Source organism: Notechis scutatus, chromosome 2 (genome assembly GCF_049901735.1).
Source record: "Notechis scutatus isolate UNSWTSFEM ecotype Mainland chromosome 2, rNotScu1.2, whole genome shotgun sequence".
Taxonomy (NCBI): domain Eukaryota; kingdom Metazoa; phylum Chordata; class Lepidosauria; order Squamata; family Elapidae; genus Notechis; species Notechis scutatus.
The window spans coordinates 219,089,566-219,107,555 of NC_142010.1; the positions used below are offsets into that span (position 1 = coordinate 219,089,566).

The window sequence follows — 17,990 nt, forward strand, 5'->3', positions numbered from 1 at the left end:
AAGCCTGGGGGGGGGAGAGGTGGGAGGTGGTGGAAAGAGGGCGCCTTAGCTTGCAGGCTGCCCTCTTGTGGAAGTGGCGGAGGCATGCCAGAAGGCCCAAAAGCAAAACCCTCCCAAGGCGCGCAGTGGAAGGGGTGGGTACAGCTGCGGCTCTCCAAGGCACGTGGCTCGGTTCGGTTCGGCTCTACGTGGCTGTCCCAGACCTAGAACCTAGCCCCCTTTGCAGCCCGGTTCTTCCGACCGAGCCCTGCGCTTGCTTGCTTGCTTAATTTCCAAGCAATCGTTCCCTCTTCCTCCCCTGGTCTGGGCTGCTTCCGCATGCCTTCCTCCTCTTGGGCGGAGCATAAAGATGGGCAGAACTTTTCACTAAAGTTGGGAGTCTCTGAGCGTGTGCAGAGTACCTCCCCTTGCTTGGCCCGATGGAAGTGAACCTTGTGTTGAACCAAAGAGAGTGAGTCGACTGCATTGCTGCAGGTTGGCATTGCAAAATTGGATGCCAAAGGGGGCTGGAGAAGGGGCAGAGAAGGGGGCTGGAGAAGGGGCAGAGGGGCAGCTGCAGGGGGCTGGAGAAGGGGCAGCGGGGCAGCTGCAGGGGGCTGGAGAAGGGGCAGAGGGGCCACTACAGGGAACTGGAGAAGGGGCAGAGGGGCAGCTGCATTAAGGAGCAAGAAGATCTTAGCCATGGTTTATTCATTGACTAAGCCGGAATCAAACAGCATACTAAACTCTAAACCAGAATGGCTGGGTTGATATATTCAGCCCGTGTTTCTCAACCTTGGCAACTTGTGTGGACTTCAATTCCCACTCTGGCTTTGCTCTACTTTCTCAAAGTGCCACTGCTGTTGCATTCTTTTTTTCTGTCCGTCTGTCCATCCATCCAAAAGTTCTGCCTGCCTGCCTGCCTGCCTGCCTGCCTGCCTGCCTGCCTGCCTGCCTGCCTGCCTGCCTGCCTGCCTGCCTGCCTGCCTGCCTGCCTGCCTGCCTGCCTCTATCTATCTATCTATCTATCTATCTATCTATCTATCTATCTATCTATCTATCCATCCATCCATCCATCCATCCATCCATCCATCCATCCATCCATCCATCCATCCAAAATGTTTGTCTGTCTGCCTGCCTTCCTGCCTACCTACCTGCCTGCCTACCTATCTTTCTGTCTACCTATCTACCAATATAGATCTACCTACCTACCTACCTACCTACTTACCAATCTACTTACTTACCTACCTACCTACCTACCTACCTATACATTCATCCAAAAGGTCTGCCTGCTTGCCTATCTACCTATCTATCTACCAATCTACCTACCTACCTACCTACCTGTCTCTCTCTGTCTGTCTATCTATCCATCCATCCATCTATCCATGTTCGAACCGCCAGCCCCGCAGGCACATTGGGAAAGTGAAGCCAGTCTGGGAGGGAGGGAGGGAGGGGGAGAGAAAGAGAGAGAGAGAGAGAGAGAGACCTGATGCATCAGATTGAAATGAGGCCTAGTTTAGACTGAGGCCCTTTTCCACATTGAAACATCTTTGCCAGCACATTGAAACATCTTTGGCTTCTATAATTAAAGGTTTTGTGGACAAAACATGGTCAAGACTATCAGGAAGCTCTCACATTTTGTTGAGGCTTTAAACAGGATCCATTGGACCAGATCTCCACCTGAAAAATTACTTTTCCCCAATGTATTACAGTCTCTCTCTCTCTCTCTCTCTCCCTTCTAACCCTGCTGGAGCAGGTGATTAGACTAGAATAGATATCTCATTATCTTTCTCCTCCCTCCCTCCCTCCCTCCCTCCCTCCCTCCTTCTTTATTACTTTTTCTTTCTGTCCCTTTCTTCCACCACCCCCTCTTTCTTTGCCCCTTCTTCCTTTCCTTTTTCTCTTTCTTTTCTTCCTTCTCTTTCTCTCTCTCTCTCTTTTCTTTCTCTCTCTTTCCCTCTCTCAGGCTCACCCCATTGACTTGACTTGCTTGGGCAGATCCCTCCAGTGCAGTGGGCTCAATGGGGTGGACCTGTGGGGCCGGCACCTAGAACGCGGCAGTGTAGGCATGTTTGAAAAGTAGAGCAAAGCCAGAGGTCGGTAATTTTTGCTGCAAAGAATCACAAAAGCTTCTGGGTTGTGCACAAGAAGGGACACACATGTCAATGCAATTCAGCAACATAAAGAGATACAAATAAAACAAATCAACAAGAATTGGCGAAGCATCTCTGATTAGATTTTATTCACTGCTAGAATCTAATCAGAGATGCTTTGCTGATTCTAGTGCAATGATCTGCTCCAGCAGGGTTAGAAGGGAGTGTGTGTGTATGTGTGTGCATGGCTGTCAAAACTCCAAAAACGGGTCAAGTATCTCTGGGGAGGCCAGTCATAACTTAGAACACTTGCTACACAACCAGCCATTAAGTGAGGACCACTTGTATTTGGTTTGCCAGTCACCTCGCCATGTCCACCCAGTCACATGACCACCAAATCACACCTACCCCGTCATGTCACCAGCAAGCCATGCCAGCCACTCACGTGACCAGCAAGCTATGCCCACCCAGTCACATGACCAGCAAGCCACACCCTCAAATTAGGCCATGCCTACAGAAATTTGAATTCCACCCCAGGGTGGGGGGCACCGAGGATGAGTTGGTAGCACCAAGGGGGTGGTGGACTGAAAAAGTTTGGGAACCACTGGATTAAACTCTTTTCCATAGACATAAATATGGGCATAAACTGTTTCAACTCCTCTCCTCAGGATGCTGCTATAGGCCATTGCATGCCAAAACAACTAGACACAGAAACAGTTTTTTTCCTCATGGCTTCACTCTGCCGAACACCTAATTCCCACAGTACTGTCTTATGTCTAAGGATAGTTACCTATGTAGTAGTGCTGTATTACTATTACCCTTCTCATCTTTCCTATTACCTTCTCTTATTGGTATCTTATGATACTTATTTGTATGTACACTGAAAGCTTATGCATTGGAGACAAATTACTTGGTTGTCTAATAAATTTGGCCAATAAAGAATATTCTATTATATTCTAAATAGAGAGAAAATGTATTGAAACTTGATCTGTCTGAAACATTGGTGATTGAAAATATTAAAATAGACTTATTGTTAGAATTATTACTTTCACTCATGATGAATTTTCCTATCAATCAAAAGTCATTACAATGTATATCATGTATGATAATAGAAGATATATGTGCTATATGTAATACTAGGTAATCCTCAACTTATAACCACAATTGAGCTCAAAATTTCTTTTACTAAGCAAAACAGTTAAGTGAATTTTTTGCGACCTTTCTTGCAATAGTTGTTAAGTGAATCACTACAGTTGTTAAATTAGTAGCACGGCTATTAAATGAATCTGGCTTACCCACTAACTGCTTCTCAGGAGGTCACAAAAGGTGACCCCAGGACACTGCAACCTTCATAAATACATGCCAGTTGTCAAACAGTTGAATTTTGATCACATGACCATGGGGATGGTGCAAAAGTATGAAAAATGGTCATACACTACTTTTTTTCAGCGCTGTTTTAACTTCAAATAGTCACTAAATGAATAATTGTAAGTGAAGGACTAGTACTACTGATTTTTGATAGAAACGTTACAAACCTTCTGGACCACATTTGACTACATCGGTGGACCTCCATCTGTGTCTATAATTTTAAAGGAAGCCCCCACTCACACCCCATCCATCGCTGAGAAATGAATGTGTAAACGTTTGAATTCCCAAGAACTTTTTAGATAAATCGTATAAAAAGGGGCTGGGGAAGATGCAGATAAATACAAAATCAGAGTCACCCAAGTGGTTTACCAGAATTGCATTTATGAATCAAATGAATAGTTAATATTGGTCATTTATTCGGGAGGAAGAAATAGGTTCGTGGTACTTCTGAAAACACAAAGGCCAATTTCTTTTAATTCCCTCAACACTGTTCAACTCTCCTTAAGATTTATATTGACTGTTTCCTAGTATGATTTGATTGCTTATTGTACCCTATGACTATCATTAAGTGTTGAACCTTATGATTCTTGACGAATGTTTCTTTTCTTTTATTTGCACCAAGACAAATTCCTTGTGTGCCCAACTAGGCTTGGCCAATAAAGAATTCTATCTTTTGGATTCATCTCTCTCATTTTATTTTATTGGTGTGGGGTGCATTTGTTTAAAATACTTAAATTCCCAGAAGGCAGACCTTCTCCGGCTCCTTCCGTGTCTCTTGCCTTGAGTTCGCAAAGAAAGGGGGGAAAGAAGAAACAAACTACATTTGTCATTAAAACAATCCCGGTATTGATCCCCGCTACACATAGCTCCTGTTTACAGCAGCGGCATAATACAAAACGCGGCGCAGGAATAGCCGCCAGGGAGCTGGGATCTCAAGCGCTAGAGATGAGCTTCCTCTCTCCCACTCCGTGGAGTTCCGTCCTGCTGCGTCCGTGGCAACGGTCGTCCCGACTCCTGAAAACCCCGCCAAGGTGGCAGCGTGGCGCCGAGGTGCTTCTTCTTTTTCGCCGCCTCCTGCGAGCACGGTAAGTTTAACAAGACAGTCGCGGATGCGGTCCAAAGTCGGAAGCTTTGCAAGGGAATGATTTTAATCCCGGCAGGTTGCCTGGTAACCCGGTTAGAGTTGTCCTTACCGCTGGTTTGTGAGCTGCGGTTCCGCGTCTGTCTTAATGCCCGCCCAGGTGAGGGGCAGCACCGGCGGGATTGAGCTAGTTAAGCGGGTTCCTTTGGACCTGCTTCGTACTCGTAGTACTGGGGACTGGAAACTATATCTGAAGAAAGCGCCGAGAAAACAGTAGGAATAATATTGGTTGCTTAGGTGAGGACGGGAGTTCTGGGCTGTAAAGTTTCTGAGGACCCGCTAGAGGGCGGCAGTTAGCATGGTCTGTTATTTCTATCTATTTCTGCATGTTTTAAATCGGCTCTTTTCCCATTCACAAATGATATTGCATTTTATTAAATGGCATTTGTTTAGGCTAAAAAGGCGCTCCTGGGCTCCTGATTATTTGCCAATACAGCCTCTTCCTACAGTGTTTGTATATTCTGCTATCACATAATCCTTGTTATGGTGATTTGAAGTCTTCGCTGGTGTATATTTGCCAACAGAGCTGTTATAGGGTGCTGTAAGTCTGTAGAAAGAAAGTGGTCTAACTCTAAATCAGGGGTCTCCAAACTTGGCAACTTTAAGACTTGTGGACTTCAACTCCCAGCATAGCTGGCTGGAGAATTCTGGGAGTTGAAGTCCACAAGTCTTAAAGTTGCCAAGTTTGGAGACTTCTGCTCTAAGCTGTCCTTTAGAACAGGTTTCTCGAACCAGTGGATAAGCAGACATCAAAGTGTCCCTATTCGAACAATGACATGACAAAGTTTGATTTCATTGAGAGACAGCTAAGTGAAGTAGTTTAATTTATTTGTTGTACATCACTTTAAAAAAGGAATTGTTTTTAAAATTATTAAATGACTTATATATGACAAATTGGTTAAGCTGCTGGCCTAGAAACCAGGAGACAGTGAGCTCCGACAAAATCCTATTGGGAGACTTTTAAGTTTCACATACACACAACACATCTCTTTAATTGATACCTATTACTATTTATTATAGATGAGTGTGTAGTCATTGATCTCCACCACCCCTCCTAGAATTGGTTAATTGAGCTTTTAAGATTATGTTTTTATTAAAAGAAAAGAGATGCCTTCGTTAGGCCATGCAAGCCATGCAAAACGTATTCTGCTAACTCTAAGGATAGTATTCTTCATTTTAGCGACAGTCTGGGTGATGTGCCAAAAGTGGATCCAAAGCCAATAGGATATTATTGCCGTAGCTGTTTATTATCACTTTCAGGCTACATAGTCTTATCTAAGCACACAAAAATGTCAACATGAAATAATATTTTAAGTGGTTTATATGATGTACAGTATAATAAAAGTACATTGTTTTTCTCTGTCCCTTCCTTAAAAAGCACAAGAGTTCAGTAAAGAAATATCTCATAAGTAATCTCGAAGCCTGCGCTAAAGGTGGATTTAATGGCAGTGCAATATGCTTCCTGTCTTACTACTATGTGCTCAGTGTGTGTGAGAAAGTGGGGGGAGGGAGGGAGAGAACAAGCTTGGGAGAAGCAAAATTTCTCAATCTAGAAAAAAGTGGCTATGTGATTAAGTTCAACTCAGTTCTAGATTGAGATATTTTAAATATTGCAGCAATGTCATTTAAATGGGGTACAGATACTTTTTTCCTTTATGTGAACCAATGTGTAGCCATTTAAATATTTTGAGTATCATAACATAAACAGGAGTTGGTGAGATAGTGTCTGTGGGTACCATGATGCATCTTTTCCCTCCCAGAGGTCACCATGCATACACACATGTGTACACACTGCTGTTTGTGTGGTGTATTGGCTGCCGGTTTGCCTCTGGATGCAATTCAACGTGTTGGTTATCACCTTTAAAGCCCTGCCTAGCTTGAGTCAAGGTTACCTGAGGAACCATTTCACCTTGATAGGAATAGCCTATTCTACCTAGCCGATAGAAGGGGGCATGCTGCAGACCCCATCAGTTAAGGATTTTCAACTGATGAGTTCCAGGAGAAGAACCTTTTCTGCCATAGCTCCTTCCCTTTGGAATATTGTACCACCCCAGGTGAGATCCGCACCCACCTTTCTGACCTTCTGAAAGACTGAACATCTGGCTCTGTCAGTTGACTCAGGGCTCCCATTCAGGAGGTGACTATTGGATTAGGAAATACCTCTACCTTTGTGCTTCATGTTTGCCTCCTCTTCATCTTTTAATGGTATTTATTATTATTATTTATTGTTTTATTATTTTAATGTATACTAGTTTAATGTTTGTAAGCTGCCCTGAGTTGTCTCTGACAAGATGGCCAATGTAAAGGAATCCAGTAGGTTTTTACTTCCCTAGTTGTAGCTAGTTTTAGGTGACAGTGCTTATTTCTGTTTCCAGGCCATTGAGTCAGTAGTGTCTGAAGATGTTTCCATGGTCATGTGGTCAGCATGATATCACACTGCAGTGCAGTGCAGTGCAGTGAAACAGAGTGCTTTTACTTTCCCACTTAAGTGGTACCCATTTATCTACTTGCATTTGCATGCTTTGCCTGATGAGATGGGTGGCATATAAATGTAATAAATAAAATAGTTTAAGATCCTGAAATGACATACACTTAGACCTCATCAGAATGTAATGTAAGTAAATGTTATCTAATGCCATGTAAAAGTCCAATTTCTCAACTATACTTCGAATATTTCAAATTTCATGTTCTTTCTTATAATTGAATTGTTCATGTGTTAGCCTCTTTGAATAGTCATTTTCTTTCCTTAACTTTTAACTAAATTTAGTTGTTGAGTTTTCAGTGTAGCCATCATCTGAAAACTGCGAAGAAATTGCGGCGTTGAAATTTATAGGCAGTGAGAGAAATATCAGTAAATCCTGATAGTAGCTGTGAGTGCTGTTGGAATACTGAGCGACTGGTAATACTCTCAGTGATTTAATGTTAGGATGAGAAGGAGAGTCTTGGACATTTAGGCTGTGTCTTTTTTTTGACCTGTCTCCAGACAGACTCATGAGTGTGAAGGACCAATGATAAAAGTTCCCTTTCCAGAAATGTACCCCAGCAAAAACAAATCAGTCAGTGCAGTTGACTTTTTCTAAGAAAATCTTCATTATAAGCATAAATACTTTTTAATTACTCATTAACTAATATAGAATATGTGGTGGAAAGCTATTTGTAAAGTTGTATTTATTTGATGAAATTTGATCAGATTTATATGGAGCACAATTTACTTAAGTTTTTTTTAAATTTCCAGAATAGAGCATTTTTTGTAAGAGGAAATATATGAAATAATCTATACTATGGATTTAACCATGTTTTCTAACTAAAGTGGAACATCTATAATTTGCTAAATCTTAAATTAAAAAACAAACCAAGCAGGATTGTGTCAGAGTTCCAGAAATTGTCTGTTTCAATCAGTAACTCTGAGACAAGCATATTCTCGAAGTGCTTTAATTAAAAAACTGAAACTTGGCACATCTGTGGAATTACAGAACTAAAGTTCCTTCCAGACTTCCCACAATACTCAATCAACGCCCACCCCTTTTCTCCCACATCATCAATCATGTGAACCAAGCACATTTCAACTATAATTCTTGCTGCGCCATAGAAAATGACCTTGACAGTCTTACATATCTATTATGTCTACTGAAAATTACTCAAAGAACAACACCCCCTTTTTCCATCCTTTGTAGCTAGGTGGCAGCTTTTAATAAGGATTCCAAAGCTGACAGATTGTTTCTTGGCAGATAGTAAGGCATCTAATAATAGCTTCCTCCGTTAATTATTAAATGTATCGTATTCCTTTTTTTATTTGTTTGTTTCAGAAGGAATATTTGAGCCATAGGCAGAACACCAGTAGTACTCACGAAGGATATTTATGGCTTGGCTTATATAAATGAATTATTTTATCACATATTAATTATTTGGCACTCTCATGAGTTTATCCTCTATTTTAAATGTCTTCTCTGTGTATTTCCAGATAAGATTTTATTCTGTGATTATTTTGCCTCATATTGTACTGTGGAGATGTGGGGAGACTGCAAGATATCTATATTGTCTGAAGGCTGGTGTTTTCCAATGGTTCTCTGTTTCTGATTAATTGTTTTAATTTATTTACATGAGTTAGTCATTGCCGTTTTAATTTGTGAGGTACACAGAATCATGTAAGTGAGATGGCCTTCCTTTTAAATTGAACAAAATAAAATAAATAAATGAAATAATAAATTTGTAACATTCCTAACTTTTTTCATAAGGAAGATCTTTTTTATTAAAGAAAAAAATGTGGAATTGCTGCATTATTTATCTTCGTTATTGGCGCTTTCTTTATTTATCCTTTATTATTCTTTATCTTCATTATCCTAATCCCACTAGTGGCATAAACTATAATCTATGGCAATTTTAGTTTTCTAATCTGTTTTTTGAGATCCTTCTTAACACAGCCCTAAAGAGAGTTCCAATGACAAATGCCACAATGAACTGTATTGGATTTTATCCAATTAGATTAGATACATATTAGATTAGAGTATGCTGAAAAGAGGCTGTAATCCTGACCATACAGTAGAGTAAATTTTGTTGAATTTATGGAATGATTACAGATCATGACCATTTGTTCAGCAACTGTTCAAAATTAGGACAATGTTAATTGTTGATCAAGGGAGACTTAAAACTGGTCCTTGAAGTTGTGGCATCACAGCATCCATGCAATTACTTGATTGTGATTTGGACTCTAGGCAACTGGGTTACAATTACAACAGTTGTAGTATCCCATGGTCACTTGATCATTGCAACCTTTCCTTCTCACAAGGAAAGTCGGTGGGAAAACTGGCAGGAGGTTACAAGGTACTCCTGCTGTTGCTGCTTTTTCGCCTTCCTGCCTGTGGTATCCACCCACCTGCCTCTGCTCTGTAGCATTTGCTTGTGGAACGTGATTGTCCATGATTCTCACCCACTGACCTTCCTGCTTGGGATTCCTTCCTTTTCTTCCTTAGTGACATGTGCAGTCCTGGGGTTATGACAGGAACTGGGATTGCTGCTGCTGCATGATACAGTCACATGACATCACACCTTTTAACCTCATCACTTAGCGACAGAAATTCTGGTTCCAGTTGCCATTATAATCTGAGGGTTACCTGTATTTCTGATAATAGCATAGAATCTCCACTATAAGTCCTTAGTGGTGGGACTTATCTCCAGGGGGGATGAGTTTGCCTATTGAGATGAGGTGGACCAGTTGTTTTTGTGGTGTGGAGACAATAACTTGGTCCTCAACACCAATAAGACGAAGGACCTTATAGTGGACTATAGAAGGAACAGATCAGACATCCAGCCCTTGCTTATCAATGGAGACCGAGTGGAACAAGTGGCCAGTTTTAAGTTTCTGGGTGTTAATAAAAGAGGACCTGACCTGGGGTGCTCACATTGCAGCACTGGTCAAAAGGGCCCAGCAGAGATTATACTACCTGAGACTTCTCAGAAACAACTGAATGGAAAACTGCTGGTGACATTCTACCGCTGCACCATAGAGAGTATTTTAACTTACTGCACCTCTGTATGGTTTGCCAATTGCACAGTGGCAGATAGGAAAGCACTCCAGAGGGTTAACGTCATTGCCAGAAGATCATTGGCGATTGATTGCCTTCTCCCCTCTTTGGAAGAGCTTTATAGCTCCCGCTGCCTTAAGAAAGTTCAAAACTGCAAGCAATTGGACTTTTCCCCTTCAATCTAAAAGAATGAACTTCTGAAGACCAGGTGTTTGAAAAGGAATCCTTTATTGAAAGGGATTTTATCTCAACCCTAGGCAAAGCAGAGTCTAAGATATCTCCAGGCATACAGTCATAGATAAAGGAAGTTAAAATCCCTCCCCTTATTCAGATGTGGATTTAGTCAGACAAAGAACCAACATGTTAATTCTCCCCTCCCCTTCTTTGGAAAGAAGAAATCTTAGCAGAAATCTATCTTAGCAGAGTTCGCAGGAGTATCTTCCAGAGCTGGAATTTTTATGGTTCCTTCTCATCTTGTTATCTCTTCAAGAGGTGACAAGTTTCTGGACATCTGGCTCCACTCCTCAAGTTGTATATCATATGCAAGTTATAAAGAATCAATATAGGATTTAATATATTCAGGTTACATCAAAGAGGATTACTTGTACCAACTCCCCCCCTTCCATTGAAGAATGGCAGATACATGGATCTGACAAAAACATTCTCAAAGATCCATCTCATCCAGGGAACCCTTTCTTTTAACTATTACCATCTGGCAGACGGTACAGAATAATAAAAACAAGGACAAATAGGCTGAAAAATAGCTTCTATCCCAGGGCAGTAGCTCTTTTGAATTCTGCTGTATAGTGCAGTATTGGTGTACTGTTGGGGGTTTTCGGTTCAATGTGAGGAGGGTGAAGGATGTGTGTTTGTGTTTATTTTCATGGTCATGGTCATGATGTGCACTGAAGATGGTGTTTGATTTCGTTGTACGAGCTGCAATGACAATAAACTAAACTAAACTATACTAAACTAGATAGTCTTAAAATCAAAGACAGGATCATCTATTACATGCTTTCTTTAATGCTACAGGTATAATTTTATTATAAGGTATCTCTGATGTGATGATTACTATCTGCCTTCTTTGGAAGGGCTATAATAGAATATATATCTGGATAACGTCTATATGCTGTACATATTCAGCAACTGTGAATGGTTGCCTCCATTCAAAGGTTTTTTGGGCGGGAAGGGTATGTTTTACTTCTGACATTTATAAGCAATTATTGTTACATTTATCAATAACATAGTTTAAATTATATTTTAGGAGTTTATATTTTAAATATTTTAATAGATATAATTTTAATGGACATTTCCATTATTTAGCTCTATTTGGTGGATAATATGGTAATTCTTTGATATTATATTGCCTACCACATACCAATTATTACCGGTAATAACATTTAAATTGATTAATCAAACATCATGCTAGTCTGGTGTGTTGGCTAATTAACTATCTGATCAAGAAGTAATAATGAAATAGAGACATTGGAATAAATCAAATAGTTTGGCATGATTCCAGATGCAATTCAACTTAATTATATTTTTTGGATGTAAATAGTATAACATAATTTTAGCTATTCTGTTATGAATATTTGATTAACATAAATGTAGTTTAAATTGTTTTTTAAGTGGAGAGCTAAAAAAATCCTAAGTTTTTAAAATTGCTGTTCCTTTTAGGATATCCATATTATTGTTTTTGTTTTGTTTTGTTTTGTTTTACAGTTCCCTGGACGATGTGAAAGAAAACTTTTAAAGCTTAGTCTTGTAGATGAAATGGTAATTTTTCCTTTTGGCTATACCGTTTTTGGTTTTTGTTCTAAGACTGAATTTACAACACTATGCCCATTTTAAAAGTGCCAGTGCATTATAACTTTGGCATTGTGTCCCGTGATGAACACGAAAGGCTTCATCACAGACTGGTGGCTCAATATATGAAAAAAGATTCAGCTGATTTCAAGAGAAAACCACGTAGGTAAGTTTAAATATTGATAATTGATGTGGTATTTATACGTTTGATGTTTTCAAGATTCTCAACCCAGATCTTAAGCAAAAGAGCAAGTTAGCTAAACACTTTGCGAGAGTTTAAATAAGATGCCATCAAAATGTAGAAAATGAAAGATATGATGTACAATGCAACAGGTAGCACATGACATCACCTTTGCCTTTTCAGCCTATACTAATAGATTCCTGTACAGGTAGTCCTCAGTTAACAACCGCTAATTCAGCAACTGTTTGAAGTTATGTCGGCACTGAATGAATGGTACTTATGATCTGTCCTTAAAGATCTGGCCATCCCAGTACTCCTGTAGTCATCGGATCGCGATCTGAGCATTGGGCAAGTGGCTTGCATTTATGATGGTTGCGGTGTCTCATGGTCACATGATTACCATTTGTGACCTTCTCAGCTGGCTTCTTACAAGCAAAGTTAATGGGGAAGCCAGCAAGGAAGGCCACATGTCGCTCCTGTAAATCATTCCCCTTCTCATCAATTTTTCTCCCAAAGAACCTAGCCAGGAGTGTGAGATCTCAGGATTCTCTTATTCTGTAGTGCACACATCCCTTATGTGGTGTCACGGCTGCACTTGTGTAATGCCATGGCAGCCACACAAATATCTTTTTGCCACCAACAGCAGCTATCATGATCTGGTTACATTTGTGCTGGGCTATGGCTTGTGCACTCTCTTGCTATCTGGAGTGCCCTCCCCTCCCCATGCGTGGCTGTCATCGCATCATTCCATAGCAACTACTTACCTGCCCACTAACCTACTTGCGAGCTGCCTAGGACTTGCAACTTCCTGTTGTCTTACTCATTAAATTTGCTTGTAAGAAGCGGGTGGGAAGTTGTGAGGAAGATTTCACTTGATGACCCACCATTCTTAATGACAGCAATTGTTGTTGCTAAGCAGTGCTGTCATGTGATATTGCGCACCAATGTGCCTATCATCCCTGTCTTAATGTTCCCTTTTATTCGTATCTATTTTGTGTATAAATAATCATGTTTATACTACACATATTATCAAATGCATACTTGACAAAATAAATAAATAAAATAAAAATAAAACAATTACACTCTTAGGGATGGAAACTTTGGTTCCAATTTTTGATGTTAACCAGTAAATTCTGCTTTGGATCATTTTCTGGTGCATATTATTTACTACATGTAAATAATGCTTTCTATATATACAATAGCAATCTGTTCCAATGGTGGTATCTGTACCACTTGTGGACAGGCGGATACTATTATATTTCAGTCAAAGATAGGAAGCATTAACATAAATAATAAGAAAACATAATAACTATCACTTTAGGGAAAAAGGGGAATAAGAAACCAAAATAATCTTAGCGCTTAAACCGAGTTAGCAAAAAATAAATCTGTTCTCCACATTTAGGAACTAGAATATTATCCCATGCCCTGGAACTTACTGGAAACTATTAATAAAATTCATATTTAAGGAATTAGCTCTCTATTATAATTGTAATAGATGGAGTGAAACACTCAATTTCTTTTGTTGGGCTCATTACTTAGAATAATATCTGTTTGCCTAAAGGAAATAGTAGAATCCATATTGAATCTCATCTGTGAGTCATTATCAGTAGTCCTGTCAGTTGAATTTAAATACATTTTAAAAGTTGATTTTAAGAGTTTGCTATCACCATATTAAGTGGAATTCTTATATGACAATAATTTTCTTGAAGAGAACTAATAGAATTAATTTCTGTGATACCTTCTTTAAAAATAAAAGAAACAAAAGATTGCTTGGAGGAGGGTGGTAATGTTACTTAAATACACCTCATCACGTTCTTGACAAAATGACTTGAATCTTAATATCTTTTAGATCTGTGTGTATCTTGTAGAATATGAAATCAGAAGTTGATTACTGTAATCATTTCTGGCCTGCAAAACCCAGACAAGCACTAGACATAATCTGGAATAACCTTTCTTCTGCAGACTTGCTCCTTTCCTGACTTCACTTAAGAAGATGCTGAAAATGAGTTATTTTGCAGAGTGTTTAGCTTAGATCTTGCCATCAATTTCTTTTCATTGATTTCTTCAAGTAGCTTTTATATATTGCTTTGTTTTAGTTTTTAATTTATACCTTGGATACTTTAAATTATATTGTATAAACCAGAGAGGATTGTTTTTAATTGTGGCAAAATATAAGTGCAATACATAATTATATAAATAACAGAGGAGATGAAAGAGATTGCTAAATGGGGGAAAAACCAGGGTCAAGGGTGACAATGAATTATGTGTCTCAGAGTCGGCTAGCTGTCATGATTCCAGCAGTTACCCCCATCTAAATCACGAGTCTTGAGACAATCTTCCAAAACTTAAAAAGGATTTATTGGGAGTTAACATGTCCAGCAGTGCCTGGGTATAGCCGAGTCTGAGACACATAATTCATTGTCATCCTTGACCTTGGTTCCCCCCACCCCCACCCCCTGGGTGTATTGTAATTCATATTCTCCAATGGAACACATCTATAGCCAAGAGTCATCAATCATGCTCTCCAGTTAGAATTTTGCGCGGCAGAAACTTCAGTAACCTAGTTACTATCTTTGAAAACCTTTATGGAATGCACTTTTGGTTTGCAAGCTGACGCACTGCTCCCCGCTCCCTTTCTGTTGGCAACTCTAAAAAGACCATAGAAATATTTTATGAGTTGACAATAAATATGAACTATAATACCATATGAAACATTTAATATCTACAAGTAATATTGAATGAATTATTTCAGGCAATATTATGGTAGTTAAATAACTGATTAAACAAAAATGAAAAGATATAGTTTTGCCTTAGAATTTCAAGTGATTCCTGTGTTAAAACTGCACAAAATTGGATGTGTTATAACAAATATAGTGAACATACATTCCTTTACTAAGGGTGGATTCAATAATTTTTTAAAAATAATAACCCTAGCTAAGTGTTACTTTTTTCCAGAAAAAATTCCACACTTGCCACAAGGTGGCTCCTTTGTTTATTAAAAACAAAAAAGTGAGAATCATAGAAGTGGCTGATTCACAGCAGAAGATAAAATCCAACAAAACTGATGCAGATACACCCATAACAAATCCATCACATTATTCATTCCCTTTTGGGGTAAGCAGTGTTAAGCCAAGTGTGGAAAAATAGTAAGCAAAAATAGTAAGCAAAATAAGTTTAAAAATGAAATTATAGAAAAGGAAAGAAAATATAGGACACAATTGATAAAAAAATTCAAAATAGGCAAAATAACAAGGTTGAAGCTTACAGCATGGCCTTGATAAGTGCACTAATTGATATTGTGACTCTTAGGGAAACCATGCCAGGAATGTAAGGCCAGAATTGAGAATCCCTTTTCCAGTTCACTAGCACCTATTTAATCTCAGAAAAAAAAGAGAACAGGAATACCATTAATAATTGTATGTTTAAAAAAAAGGCTAGGCCTAAGTGTCCAGGTTCACAGTAGACTTACCAATTAATCATTTTGCAATAATCAATCCACTTCTTACTAATTTGTTTCACCCAAAATGTCTACTTCAAATAAAAATCTGGCTTTATATTTCTTTTTTTCTTTTTAATTTTATGAAATCAACAATGTTCCTTCCTTCACCTGGCATACATTTGTATTTTTGTGGCTCAAACTGCTCACTTAGTTTTTATTCTGGAAGAGATTTGAAATTAATTGCCCTTGGTACTTGTAAAGATAGTGAATTCTCTTTTCTTTGGAAAACAGTTGGGCAAAGACCTAAAGGTTTTCAATAGCAATGGAAATGCAGGAAGAACTTCTTGATCATCACATTGTTTTCGTGACCTCTAAGTCAAACACTACTTTGAGCAATTCCAACTGAGTTACTAACTGTAGGCAGACAGAACTTTACAGTTACACTGAGAGATCTTAAACTAGTACCCTCAGGATATACTACATCTGTTCAGTAGAAAGATATCAAGTACAAGGGAGAGACGATAATAGATTCCTTGTACAGAAAGTGTGCATCCTGAAAGACCCACTCTTCAGAAGGCAAACAACTTGTTCTTGTTTTCCTAGTACTTAATCACTATTTGTTTAGTGACCGTTGAAACGGTAATAACCACTTGTTCAGTGATCATTCAATCTTACAATGGTGCTGAAGGAGTGGTACTTATGATCTGTGCTCAAAGTTCCATCCATTGCAGTGTCTCTGCATGTGATTGTTCAGCACCTGGATTGCAATTATGACATTGTAGTGTCACATAGTCACACGATCGGAATTTGTGGCCTTCTTTGCTATCTTCCTGCAAGCAAAATCACTGGCAAAGCTGGCAAGAGGTTGCAAATGCGACCATGTAAGATTGCACTTAATGATCATGTGGGATTTGTTGAACAATTGGACATGCAGAACTGCCATGGCTGAATGGCACAGTCATGTGATACTGGGCTTTCCAATTGCATCACTTAATTCTGGTCCCAAATGATGTTAGTAAGCAGGTATTACCTTAAGGTGGAAGTGGTAAAGATGCACAGGAATGTACCAGCTAGGAGCTTTGGTAACTCCCATCTAGAGAGATATTGCCTGGGCAATATCAGTTCCAAAGCTAATGAACATATTGAATTCTGAACTGCAACTTCTTAAGCTAAATTACTTTCAGGATAGAAAACCAGTATTTCCATCTAGATAAAGGAGTGGCCTGTCACATATTGTTTTGATCTTAACAGGACAGAATTGTCAAGTCTGTAGATGCTATAAAATTTATTGTAAAAGGGAGGCAGCAGCAGAAAGTCCTTGTATATATTAAAGATTGACATTACATAATGGATCTTTTAAAATTAAATAAGCTTTCTGTTCTTTTATGCTTGAAATGTTAATTCTATGTATTTATCCAATTAAATTGATATTCCCTTGGGTATATCTTTCTAGAAATCCATTTGAACTTACTGAAGAATTCATTGAGAATTTCAATAATGCCTCAGAAACAGAAAGAAAGGAAGCATTCATAGATCTGGCTAACAAAATGCTTGTTAGATGCAAGGTTTGTATATGTAGGATTTATAAAAGGTTATTTATAAAGACCATCTGTTGAACCTAAATGTTTAGGGTGCTGTTTAATACTTGAGAATTAATGAAAATACTTTTTACTACATGACATTCATTTTCTTTTTAAAGTTATTCATACAAAGATGTGCAGAAAGGACAATGTTAAAATAATTTGTATTTGGACATCTAAAATGTATAAGTAATTGTCAGGCTGAAAATGCTTGAAATACTTGTTTTCTTTTTATACATAGTCACGTTGAAGTAATTTCATGAAAACAATCTTGGCGGTGAGGAAAGGACATCTTAGTTTTAATTATTGCCTCTTGTTCCAGGAAATGAGGAAAAAGAAATGGCCTGACAGACTTTCCCTTTGTAGTCAAGTTAAATATTGTTATGGCAATCTAGTATAAAAATAAGGCAAAGTTATTCCAACTCTGACAGATTTATGTTTAAAAGCCTACTCCCAAATGCCTGAAGATGTTTCATTGTATTGGTTTTGGGTACCACATGTGCCCTCTTCACAAACTGGCTCAGTGCAAGTCATTGCTGGAATGCAGAGCTTGTAATTAATTGCTCTTTATTGCAAGGCACTTCAATTGATGGTAACAATATAATTACACACAGTATTTATCTTCTTATTTAAGTCTAACCTGAGGGATGAAAACATTGCTATCTCGGCTAGCCCTTGTATTTTCTTGTCAGCATGTTTGTTTTAAATGTTATCTTTAAGTAGAATTTTACATATGTTGACAATACTAGTTTTTTGCACTGCCATTTATCATGTTTCTTTTATTTATTAGAGCAGCTCCATTTTCCAGTCTTGACAAAAGATGCCACTGCTTTAAGAGTCTTATGCATTCCTTAAGCAACGTCAGCAACATGTATTCCAAG

The 17,990-nt window shown here is 38.8% G+C and overlaps 1 protein-coding gene across 4 annotated transcripts in view; it reads left to right on the forward strand.

Moving 5' to 3' along the window:
• Window positions 1-4,246: 4,246 nt before the first annotated feature.
• TMEM232 (transmembrane protein 232) overlaps window positions 4,247-17,990 on the forward strand; it is a 128,993-nt gene continuing 115,249 nt past the window's right edge. Inside the window, exons 1-3 of one of the 4 annotated variants that reach the window (XM_087958075.1) lie at window positions 4,247-4,525; window positions 11,826-12,075; window positions 16,983-17,094. In XM_087958075.1, coding sequence (XP_087814201.1) covers window positions 11,942-12,075; window positions 16,983-17,094 — 246 coding nt within the window. In that variant the 5' untranslated portion in view covers window positions 4,247-4,525; window positions 11,826-11,941. Of the gene's footprint in view, window positions 4,526-11,825; window positions 12,076-16,982; window positions 17,095-17,990 lie in introns of those variants that run through there. The other 3 variants (XM_087958076.1, XM_087958078.1, XM_087958077.1) reach the window with 3 other exon arrangements.